Consider the following 12725-nt stretch of genomic DNA (forward strand, 5'->3'; position numbering starts at 1 on the left):
AATACAAAAATTAGCCAGGCCTGGTGCCATGTGCCTGTAATCCCAGCTACTCAGGAGGCTGAGGCAGGAGAATCACTTGAACCCAGGAGGCAGAGGTTGCAGTGAGCTGAGATTGCACCATTGCACTCCAGCCTGGACAACAGAGTGAGACTCTGTCTCAAAAAAATAATAATAAATGAAAATAAAATAATAAAAAAGAATGTTTTAAAAAAAAGAACATTTATTCAAATGGATAGTATCAGAGAACTTCCCAAACCTAGAGAAAGATATCCACACTCAAGTACAAGAAGGTTATGGATTTAACCCAAAGGAGACTACCTGAAGGCATTTAATAATCAAATTCTCAAAGGCCACAGATAAAGAAAAACTACTAAAAGCAGCAAGAGAAAAGAAACAAATAACATACAATGGCACTCCAAGAAGTCTCGCAGCAGACTTTTCAGTGGAAACCTCACAGGCCAGGAAAGAGCGACATGACATGTTTAAAGTGCTGAAGGAAAAAACTTTGACCCTAGAATAGTATATCCAGCAAAAATATCCTTCAAACGTGAAGGAGAAATAAAGACTTTCCCAGACAAACAAAAGCTGAGAGATTTCATCAACACCAGATTTGTCCTACAAGAAATGCTAAAGGGATGCAAGCTTCAGTCCCAAAGAAAAGGATGTTAGTGAGCAAGGAAAAATCATTTGAAGGTACAAAACTTCTGTTAATAGGAAGCACATAAACACAGTATAGTATAACACTGTAATTGTGGTGTGTAAGCTATTCCAATCTTAAGTAGAAAGATTAAATGATTAATCAATCAAAAATGATAACTACAACAGCTTTTCAAGACATCATGCAATAAGACATAAAGAGAAACAACAAAAAAGTTTAGTTTATTTTTTTTTTTTTGAGACAGTGTATTCTTTCTCTGTCACCTAGGCTGGAGTACAGTGGCGTGATCTCAACTCACTGAAACCTCCACCTCCTGGGTTTGAGCAATTCTCCTGCCTCAGCCTCCCAAGTAGCTGGAACTACAGGTGCCTGCCACCATGCCTGGTTAATGTTTGCATTTTTAGTACAGACAGGGTTTCACCATGTTAGCCAGGCTGATCTCGAACTCCTGAACTCAAGAGATCTGCCCACCTCAGCCTCCCAAAGTGCTGGGATTACAGCCATGAGCCAGCATGCCTGGCCAACAAAAAAGTTCAAAAGTGGGAAAATGAAGTTAAGATGTGACATTTTTGTTACTTCTCTTTTTGTGTGTTCATTTATGCAATCAGTGTTAAGTTGTCATCAGTTTGAAATAATGGGTTATAAAACAGTATTTGCAAGCTTCATGGTAACCCAAAGTTGAAAAATATAGAACAGATACACAAAAAAATAAAAAGCAAGAAATTAAATCATACTACAAGAGAGAATCACATTCACTAAAAGGAAGACAGGAAGGAAGAGGAGACCACAAAACAACCAGAAAAATCACAAAATGGCAGGATTAAGTTCCTACTTATCAATAATAATGTTGAATGTAAATGGATTAAACTTGCCAACCAAAAGACATACAATGGTTGAATGAATGAACAACCAAGACTTATTGATTTGTTACCTACAAGAAACATACTTCACCTAGAGAGGTACACATAGACTGAAAATAAAGGGGTGGAAAAAGATATTCCATACCAATGGAAAACAAAAAAGAGCAGAAATTGCTATACTTACAGGAGGCAAAATAGATTTCAAGACAAAAACTGTAAAAAGGGATAAAGAAGGTCATTATATAATGACAAAGGGGTCAATTCAGCAAGATAATATAACATTAATATATCTGCACCCAACACTGGAGCACCTAGATATATAAAGCAAATATTATTAGAGCTAAAGAGAGAGAGAAAGGCCACAATACCATAATAGCTGGAGACTTCAACACCCCACTTTCAGCATTGGACAGATTTCCAGACAGCAAAAATCAACAAAGAAACATCAGACTTAATCTGCGATGTAGATCAAATAGATATTTACAAACCATTTCATCCAACGGTTGCAGAATACACTTTCTTCTCCTCAGAACATGGATTATTTTCAAGGAAAGATCTTATATTAGTCCACAAAACAAGTCTTAAAACATTCCATAAAAAAATGAAATAATATCCAGCATCTTCTGTGACGACAATGGAATAAAACTACAAATCAATAAAAAGAGGAATTTTGGAAATTATATAAACACCTGGAAATTAAACAATATGCTCCTGAATGACTAGTGGGTCAATGAAGAAATTAAGAAGGAAAGCGAAAAATTTCTTGAAGCAAATGATAACAGAAACACAACATATCAAAACCTATGGGATACAGCGAAAGCAGTACTATGATGGAAATTCATAGCTATTGCTGCGGGAAGTCAGGGACCCCAAACAGAGGGACCAGCTGGAGCCACGGCAGAGGAACATAAATTATGAAGATTTCATGGACATTTATCAGTTCCCGAATAATACTTTTATAATTTCTTATGCCTGTCTTACTTTAATCTCTTAATCCTGTTGTCTTCGTAAACTGAGGATGTATGTCACCTCAGGACCACTGTGAAAATTGTGTTCACTGTACAAATTGATGGTAAAACATGTGTGTTTGCACAATATGAAATCAGTGCACCTTGAAAAAGAACAGAATAACAGCAATTTTTAGGGAACAAGGGAAGACAACCATAAGGTCTGACTGCCTGCGGGGTTGGGCAAAATAGAGCCATATTTTTCTTCTTGAAGAGAGCCTATAAACGGACATGCAAGTAGGGAAGATATTGCTAAGTTCTTTTCCTAGCAAGGAATATTAATAATTAATACTCTGGGGAAGGAATGCATTCCTGGGGGGAGGTCTATAAACAGCCGCTCTGGGAACGTCTGTCTTATGTGGTTGAGATAAGGACTGAAATACGCCCTGGTCTCCTGCAGTACCCTCAGGCTTACTAGGCTTGGGAAACTCCAACCTGGTAAGTTTGAGGTCAGACTGGTTCTCTGCTCTCAAACCCTGTTTTCTGTTGTTTAAAGTGTTTATCAAGACAATATGTGCACCACTGAACATAGACCCTTATCAGTAATTCTGCTTTTGCCCTTTGCCTTGCGATCTTTGTTGGACCCTTATCAGGACTTTCTGATTTTGCCCTTGTCCTGATTCCTCAGAAGCATGTGATCTTTGTTCTCCTTTTTGCCCTTTGAAGCATGTGATCTTTGTAACCTACTCCCTGTTCTTACACCCCCTCCCCTTTTGAAATCCTTAATGAAAACTTGCTGGTTTTGCGGCTCAGGTGGGCATCACGGTCCTACCGATATGTGATGTCACCCCTGGAGGCCCAGCTGTAAAATTCTTCTCTTTGTACTCTTTCTCTTTATTTCTCATTTGGCCAACACTTACGGAAAATAGAAAGAACCTACATTGAAATATTGGGGGTGGGTTCTCCCGATAAGCTATAAGTGCCTACATCAAAAAAGAAGAAAAACTTCAAATAAATAATCTAATGATGCATCTTAGAGAACTAGAAAAGCAAGAGCAAACCAAAACCAAAACTAGTAGAAGACAAGAAATAAGAAAGATCAGAGCAGAAATAAATAAACTGGAAATGAAAAAAAGAATACTAAAGATCAATGAATCAAAAAGCTGTTTTTTGAAAAGGTAAAACTGACTGAACTTTAGTCAGACTAACAAAAAAAGAGAGAAGATCCAAATAAACAAAATCAGAGATGAAAAAGGAGTCAATACAACTGATACCACAGAAATTCAAAGGATCATTAGTGAGCAACTATATGCCAATAAATTGGAGCAACTAAATGCCAGTAAATTGGAAAATCGAGAAGAAATAAATTCTTAGACATGTACAATCTACTAAGGTTGAACCATGACAAAATCCAAAACCTGAGCAGACCAATAACTAGTAATGAGACCAAACCATAATAAAAAGTCTTCCAGTAGAGAAAAGCTCAGGACCCAATGGCTTCACTGCTGAATTCTACCAAACAATTAAAGAAGAAGTAATACCAATTCTACTCAAACTATTCTGAAAAATAGAGGAGAAGGAAGTACTTCCAAACTCATTCTATAAGGCCAGTATTGCCCTGATACCAAAATCTGACAAAGACACATTAAAAAAGAAAACTATAGGCCAATATCTTCAATGAATATTGATGCAAAAATCATCAACAAAATACTAGCAAACCAAATTCAATAATACATTAAAAAGATCATTCCTCATGACAAAGTGGTATTTATCCTTGTTATGCAAGGATGGTTCAACATAAACGAATCAATTAATGGGATACATCATATCAACAGAATGAAGGACAAAAACCATATGACCATTTCAATGGATGCTGAAAAAGCATTTGATACAATTCAACATTCCTTCATGATAACAATCCTCAGAAAACTGAATATAGAAGGAACACACCTCAACATAATAAAAAGCACATACAACAGACACACAGCTAGTAATATGCTGAATGGGGAAAAGCTGGAAACCTTTTCTCCAATATCTGGAACATGACCAGGATGCCTGGTTTCATCACTGTTATTCAACATAGTATGGGAAGTCCTAGCTAAAGCAATCAGACAAAAGAAAGCTATAAAGGGCATCCAAATTGGAAAGGAAGAAGTCAAAGTATCCTTGTTTTAAGATGATAGGTTCTTATATTTGTAACAACCTAAAGACTCCAGAAAAACTATTAGAAATGACAAAGAAATGCAGTAAAGTTGCAAGATACAAAATCAACATACAAAAATCAGTAGCATTTCTGTATGCCAACAGTGAACAATCTGAAAAATAAATTTTAAAAAAGGAATCCCATTTACAATAGCCACAAATAAAATTAAATACCTAGGGACTAACTTAACCAAAGAAGTGAAAGTTCTCTACAATAAAAACTATAAAACACCAATGAAAGAAATTGAAGAGGACAAACAAAAATGGAAAGATATTCCATGTTCATGGACTGGAAGAATCAATATTGTTAAAATGTTCATACTATCCAAAGCAATATACAGATTCAATGTAATTCCTATCAACATACCAATTACATCCTTCACAGAAATGGAAAAAAAACTTTAAAATTTATATGTAACTACAAAAGACTCAGAATAGCCAAAGCTATCCTGAGCAAAAAGAACAAAACCAGAGGAATCAAATTACCTGACTTCATATTATACTACAGCACTATAGCAACCAAAAGAGCATGGTACTGGCATAAAAACAGATACATAGACAAGTGGAACAGAACAGAGAACCCAGAAAGAAATCCAGACACCTGCCGGGCACAGTGGCTCATGCTTGTAATCCCAGCACTTTGGGAGGCCAAGGTGGGCGGATCACGAGGTCAGGAGATCAAGACCATCCTGGCTAACACGGTGAGACCCTGTCCCTACTAAAAATAAAAAAAATTAGCCAGGTGTGTTGGCAGGCACCTGTAGTCCCAGCTACTCGGGAGGCTGAGGCAGGAGAATGGCGTGAACCCAAGAGGCGGAGGTTGCAGTGAGCCAAGATCACGCCACTGCACTCCAGCCTGGGCAACAGTGCGAGACTCTGTCTCAAAAAAAAAAAACAAAATAAAAAAGAAATCCACACACCTACAGTGAATTCATTTTTAACAAAGTTGCCAAGAACATACATTGAGGAAAAGACAATCTTTTCAATAAATGGTGCTGGGAAAACTGGATATCCATATGCAGGATGACACTAGACCCCTATCTCTTGCCATATAAAAATATCAAATCAAAATGGATTAAAGACTTAAATTTAAGACTGCAAACTATGAAACTACCACAAGAAAACATTGGGGAAACTCCAGGACTCTGGTCTGGGCAAAAATTTCTTGAGTAATATCCCACAAGCACAGACAACCAAAGTAAAAATGAACAAATGGTATTACACCAAGTTCTAAAGCTTCTGCACAGCAAAAGAAACAATCAACAAAGTGAAGAGACAACCCGCAGAAGGGGAGTAAATATTTGCAAACCACCCCTCTGACAAGGCATTAATAACCAGAATATATAAAGAGCTCAAACAAGTGTGTAGGAAAAAACCTAATAATCCAATTTTGTAAATGGGCAAAAGTTTTGTATAGACATTTCTCAAAAGAAAACATACAAATGTCCAACAGGCATATGAAAATGTGCTCAACATCACTGATCATCAGAGAAATGCAAATCAAAGATACAATTAGATACCATCTTACCCCAGATAAAATGGGTTTTATCCAAAAGTCAGATAATAATAAATGCTGGCAAGGGTGTGGAGGAAAGGAAACCCCTGTACACTATTGGTGAGAATGTAAGTCAGTACAACCACTATGGAGAACAGTTCGGAGGTTCCTCAAAAAATTAAAAATAGAGCTACCATAGGATCCAGCAATCCCACTGCTGGATTGTGTACCCAAAAGAAAGGAAATCAGTATACCGAAGAGATATCCACACTCCCATGTTTGTTGCAGCACTGTTCACAACAGCCAGGATTTGGAAGCAAGCGAAGTGTCCATCAACAGATGAATGGATAAAGAAAACGTTGTACTTATACACAATGGAATACTATTTAGCCATAAAAACGAATGAGATTCTGTCATTTCTAACAACATGGATGGAACTGGAGGTCATTATGTTAAGTGAAATAAGCCAGTCAGGAGTTCAAGACCAGCCTGGCCAACATGGTGAAACCCCTGCTCTATTAAAAATACAAAAAAAATTAGCCGGGTGTGGTGGTGCATGCCTGTAGTCACAGCTACTCAGGGAGGCTGAGGCAGAAGAATGGCTTGAACCCGGGAGGCAGAGGTTGCAGTGAGCTGAGATTGCACCACTGCACTCCAGCCTGGGTGACAGAGTGAAACTCTATCTCAAAAAAAAAAAAAAAAAAAGAAAAGAAAAAGAAAAAGAATGAATAAAACCTAGTATTTGATAGCACAATAGGGTGACTGTAGTCAATAACAATATAAGTGTACATTTTAAAATAACAAAAAGTGTATAATTAGATTGTTTCTAACACACAAGATAAATGCTTGAGGAGATGGATACCCAATTTTCCATGATGTGATTATTACGCATTGAGTGACTGTACCAAAATATCTCATGTACCCCATAAATATATATACCTACTATATACCCACAAACATTAAAAATTAGAAAAGTTTAAATAAAAAAGAGATCCACACAAACATATATATTCTCTACTGTGACATAAAGTGCATTTATTATTTTGTCTCAATCATGTATAGCTTTAGTTAAAATATAAACCTAAAGGGAATTTCAACATGATAATTAATAACGTTGATTTGCTGGGCAAGGTGGTTCATGTCTATAATCCCAGAACTTAGGGAGGCACAGGCGGGAGAATAGCTTGAGCCCAGGAGTTTGAAACCTGCCTGGGCAACATATCAAGAACCCATTCTCCACAAAAAGGAAAAAAAAATTAAAAAGACCAACAAAGGATTAATTTAACAAGGATATATCAAATTTTTAACCTTTGATACCATTTATGCAACACCACTTCATTGTTTAGGAATGAAACTAATTTCTTTAAACTATATACACTTTACGTGGCAACTACATGTGCTACATGGCTCTCAACTTTAATTTTCGAAAAGATGTTTTTTTGTGGTTGCATTTACGGAGGCATTTGCACATTCCAATTAAGTCATGTTGAAAATAAAAGCCAATTGCTACATTCACTACTCTTAATTCTGTGTTTTACCAAAACATTTGTGCTGGATGTCTGAAAAAAATTCACATGCAAAACATAAAACTATTAAAGAAAAAGTGTATTGTAGATTTTTTAAAGTACAAAACCTAATCTCATTTCAAAAATTGAAAAATGCAGAGAAGGAAAATGGGGAGAAAAAAATCATATTCAATCATATAACCCAAAACAGCTACTGCTGATGTTTCAGTGTTAATTTCCCATACGTTTTTTTTTTTTTTTTGAAACAGGATCTCACTCTGTCGGCCAGGCTGGAGTGCAGTGGCCCAATCACAATCGTGGTTCACTGTGAACCTCCTGTGTTCAAGGGATCTTCCCACCTCAGCCCCCTCAAGTAGATGGGACTATAGGCGCAAGCCACCATGCCCGGCTAATTTTTTTATATTTTTAGTAGAGATGGGGTTTTGCCATGTTGCCCAGGCTGGTCTCAAATTCCTGAACTCAAGTGACCTGTCTGCCTCGGCCTTCCAAAGTGCTAGGATTACAGGCGTGAGCCACCACACCTGGCCTCCCATACTTATTTCTATATCTATATGAATGTGCAACATGTCCATAAATCCTTGTGAAACTTATATTAGGTACAAACGACTTGGAAAGCAACAGAGAGGAAATCTGTCCAATACTTTAAATGTTTCTCATTTTGTAGGTTTTTGTTTTGTTTTGTTTTGCTTTGTTTTTGTTTTTGTTTTTGTTTTTGAGACAGGGTCTTTCTCTGTCACCCAGGCTGGAGTGCAGTGGCATAATCATGGCTCCCAGCAGCCTCGACCTCCTCCCTCAGGTGATCCTCCCACCTCTGCTTCCCGAGTAGCTGGGACTACAGGCACCAGCCACCACTCCCAGCTAATGTTTTTCTTGGTTTTGTTTTTTGTTTTGGTTTTGTTTTCAGTAGAGGTGGGGTTTTGCCATGTTGCCCAGGCCGATCTCGAACTCCTGGGCTCAAGCGATTCTCCCTGCTTGGCCTCCCAAAGTGCTGGAATTGCAGCTGTGAGCCACCACACCTGGCCTGGTTTTGTAGTTTTTATTTTCCAAGTAACAACACTTTCTTTATACTAAATGCTTCAATCCTGTTATGTTTTACAACTTAAACGGTAGTGATTATATTGAAAGCTAAGATTCTTGCAATAAAATGGGCTAAATCATGCATAAATCTTTTCACTGTGGCATTTTTCTATCTTGTGTATCTCTTATCTTTATGGACACTCATTTTTTAAAACAAAAAAATGAGTTACTCTAATTTCTTTCTTTTGCTTATTGGATTACATACATCTCACACATTCTTTCCCATGTCCATAGAGCATATATAAAAACTGATCATATACTAGACCACAGAGAAAGCCTAAGTCTTTTTTTTTTTCTTGAGATGGAGTCTCGCTCTGTCTCCCAGGCTGGAGTGCAGTGGCGCAATCTTGGCTCACTGCAACCTCTGACTCCCTGGTTCAAGCAATTCTCCTGCCTCAGCCTCCCGAGTAGCTGGGATTACAGGCACCGGCCACCATGCCTGGCTAATTTTTGTATTTTTAGTAGAGACGGGGTTTCACCATGTTGGCCAGGATGGTCTCAATCTCTTGACCTCGTGATCCTCCCGCCTTGGCCTTCCCAAAGAGCTGGGATTACAGGCGTGAGCCACCGCACCCCGGCTAAGTCTTAAATTATGAAAACCTCTACAAATCTAATTTTCTAAATAGGAAGGGATTCAAACTCAGTAATTCAAGTGTTGAAACAAACAAAAACGGAAAACGACACTACTCAGTTAACAGATTATTGTGCTTTTGGCTTCTTGAGTAGGAGGAAAGTCGGGCGGGAAGGGCGTCAGGAATGTTTGTGACACGTGAATGGGGCCGTGTGCAAACCTTGTATGACATCACTGAGACCTCTAGTGGAAAACAGCTATTTCCTTCTAAGCCGCCCAAAGGGGAGTTGCGCCGCGGCCTGCGGGGCGGAGGTGGGCCTGCTCACTGGAAGATCACACCGCAGCCATGAGCAGTAAGGATTTCTTCGCTTGTGGACACTCTGGCCATTGGGCTCGGGGATTCCCTAGAGGAGGAGCTGGAGGGCGAGGAGGTAGAGGCCATGGCAGAGGTTCTCAGTGTGGTTCCACCACCCTATCTTACACCTGTTACTGCTGTGGTGAGTCCGGTCGTCATGCTAAGAACTGTGTCCTTCTCGGAAACATCTGCTACAACTGTGGGAGAAGAGGCCACATCGCCAAAGACTGTAAGGAACCTAAACGAGAGAGACACCAACACTGTTATACCTGCGGCAGACTAGGACATCTGGCTCGTGATTGTGATCGTCAGAAAGAGCAGAAATGCTACTCTTGTGGCAAACTTGGGCACATTCAGAAGGACTGCGCCCAGGTCAAGTGTTACCGATGCGGCGAGATTGGCCACGTGTCCATCAATTGCAGCAAGGCGAGCGAGGTCACCTGCTACCGCTGCGGCAAATCCGGACATCTAGCCAAGGAATGTCCCAGTGAGGTTACCGCTTAAATCTTTCCCCGCCTCCTTTTGCTGATTAATAATTGTATTATTTTCTCTGAAACCTACTCACCGAAAGGTCTATAGATTGAGGCTACTCTTAGGCAAGTGAGCTTTAATTACCATGTTAAAGGAGGAAAGAGCTAGGAAAAAAAAAAAAACTCAGAAAAGTTAATCATTGGTAGATGCCCCACAATTAATGTGTTGCTTCTGCCCCACGGGCAAATCTAGTTATTAAATAGTCATTCTGAGCACCAATCACTTTTGGGGTTCTTTTGTTGTATTTTGATTTAACACACTTAATTAAGAGGCACTATTGGAAGAGCTGGATCTATATTGGTGAACAAATTAGAACAAGTTTAGAAACACAGGCCTAGAATCTATTAACAAGAAAAATAGTGTGTTAGATGAAGGTAAATTGCCATAGAGAGAAAGAACAGGAGGTAAAAGGATAAAAAGAGAATGTGTATGTGGGGGAAAGAGGGAAAGAATGTGGTTCTGTTTTAGATACACAAGGGCACCCTGAGGAGGTTATATTTCCTCAGAGATCCACAGGGCAAATAAAGCTGATTCTGAAAATCCATGACCTTGCCGAAGTAACTTTAATTTTATCATATTGATGGCTTTGAATTATCTGGCCTCATTAGCTTTTAAACAACATTGAACGAGACATCTCTGTCTGGCCCTGTGTAGAGTGTGTAGTTTAATGAAAATAAACCAGAAACAAAATGTATAATGTATATGAGCTGCTTGAGAGAGAGAGCAATCAAAAAAACAGAAACAAAAAATCTTAACAGGCCGGGCGCAGTGGCTTACACCTCTAATCCCAGCACTTTGGGAGGCCAGACCAGGAGGATCACTTGAGCCCAGGAGTTTGAGACCAGCCTGGGCAACACAGTGAGCTTTTCTCTACAAAAAATACAAAATTAGCCGGGTGTGGTGGCGCATGCCTGTAGTCCCAGCTACTCCAGAAGCTTAGGTGGGATGATTGCTTGAGCGCAAGAGATCAAGGCTGCAGTGAGCTATGATCACACCATTGCACTACAGCCTGGGAGACAGAGTGATAGATACCTTGTCTTTAAAAACACAAAACAAAAAACCTTAACAGCAAATCATGGACATATAGATATTGATGGCAAAGTTTGGACGTATATATACATATATAGTTCGTTTGAGACGGAGTCTCACTCTGTTGCCCAGGATAGACTTCAGTGGCACAATCTCGGCTCACTGCAATCTCTACCATGATCTCAGCTCACTGCAATCTCTATCGCTGAGGTGATTCTCCTGCCTCAGCCTCCTGAGTAGCTGGGATTACAGGTGCCTGCCACCACACTTAGCTAATTTTTCTATTTTTAGTAGAGATGGGGTTTTGCCATATTGGCCAGGCTGGTCTCTAACTCTTGGCCTCAAGTGATCTGCCTGCCTTGGCCTCCCAAAGTGCTGGGATTACAGGTGTGAGCCACTGCACCCAGCCTGGACTTATATATTTTTTAAATATATAAGTATATAAGAAAACAAGTATAAACATTAAGATTAAGCAGAGTTTGGGGATTCAGTAATTTGAAAAACACTCTTCACAGAAATGAAAATCATATTTGTATTTAGGAGTTTCTGAAAATATATTTTCTTTTCTTTTTTTTTTTTTTGAGACAGTCTCACTCTGTTGCCCAGGCCAGAGTACAGTGGCGCGATCTTGGCTCACTGCAACCTCCGCCTCCTGGGTTCAAGCAATTCTCCTGCCTCAGCCTCCTGGGTAGCTGGAATTACAGGCATGTACCACCATGCCCAGCTAATTTTTGTATTTTTAGTAGGGACGGGGTTTCACCATGTTGGCCAGGCTGGTCTCGAACTCCTGATGTCAGGGGATCCGCCTGCCTCAGCCTCCCAAAGTGCTGGGATTACAGGCATGAGCCACCATGCCAAGCTCAAAATGTGTTTTCTCAGATATAACAATATTGAGTTTCATATGCTGGAATCCATTTTTTAAATTCAGATTTGAAAAACAACCAAACTTTCATAAAACAGAAAAAGCACTTTTAAACTCTAAATAAAACTGAGGGTGGGAGAGGTAACTGTTGCATCAAGAGAAAATTGAAGTTGTAATGGAAACTGGTTTACAAAATAATAATGTCAAACCTAGGATATGATATAATTTATAGCAGAAAGGCTAGTACAGGGGTACAGTTTTTGACACATAAACTCAAAGGGTTAAAAAATGTAACTTATTTGTAACTGAAGCCACATTATTTATTTATTTATTTTTGAGACAGAGTCTCACCCTGTCGCCCAGGCTGGAGTGCAATGGTGCAATCTGGGCTCACTGCAGCCTCAACCTCCTGGGCTCAAACAATCCTTCCACCTCAACCTGCTGAGTAGCTGGGACTACAAGTGAGCACCACCACACTCAGCTAATTTTTGTATTTTTTTTTGTAGAAGCAGGGTCTCACTATGTTGCTCAGGCTGCTCTTGAACTCCTGAGCTCAATTGATCCATCAGCCTCAGCCTCCCAGATTGCTGGGATTACAGGCATAAGCCACTG

The 12725-nt window shown here is 39.3% G+C and overlaps 1 protein-coding gene across 1 annotated transcript; it reads left to right on the forward strand.

Moving 5' to 3' along the window:
- Positions 1-9597: 9597 nt before the first annotated feature.
- ZCCHC13 (zinc finger CCHC-type containing 13) lies at positions 9598-10441 on the forward strand. The gene has a single exon (XM_055268590.1). It carries the CDS (start codon positions 9683-9685, stop codon positions 10193-10195), a length of 513 nt encoding a protein of 170 aa, XP_055124565.1. The 5' UTR covers positions 9598-9682; the 3' UTR covers positions 10196-10441.
- Positions 10442-12725: the final 2284 nt, after the last annotated feature.

The sequence above is a fragment of the Symphalangus syndactylus genome, chromosome X (genome assembly GCF_028878055.3).
Source record: "Symphalangus syndactylus isolate Jambi chromosome X, NHGRI_mSymSyn1-v2.1_pri, whole genome shotgun sequence".
Classification (NCBI taxonomy): Eukaryota; Metazoa; Chordata; class Mammalia; order Primates; family Hylobatidae; genus Symphalangus; species Symphalangus syndactylus.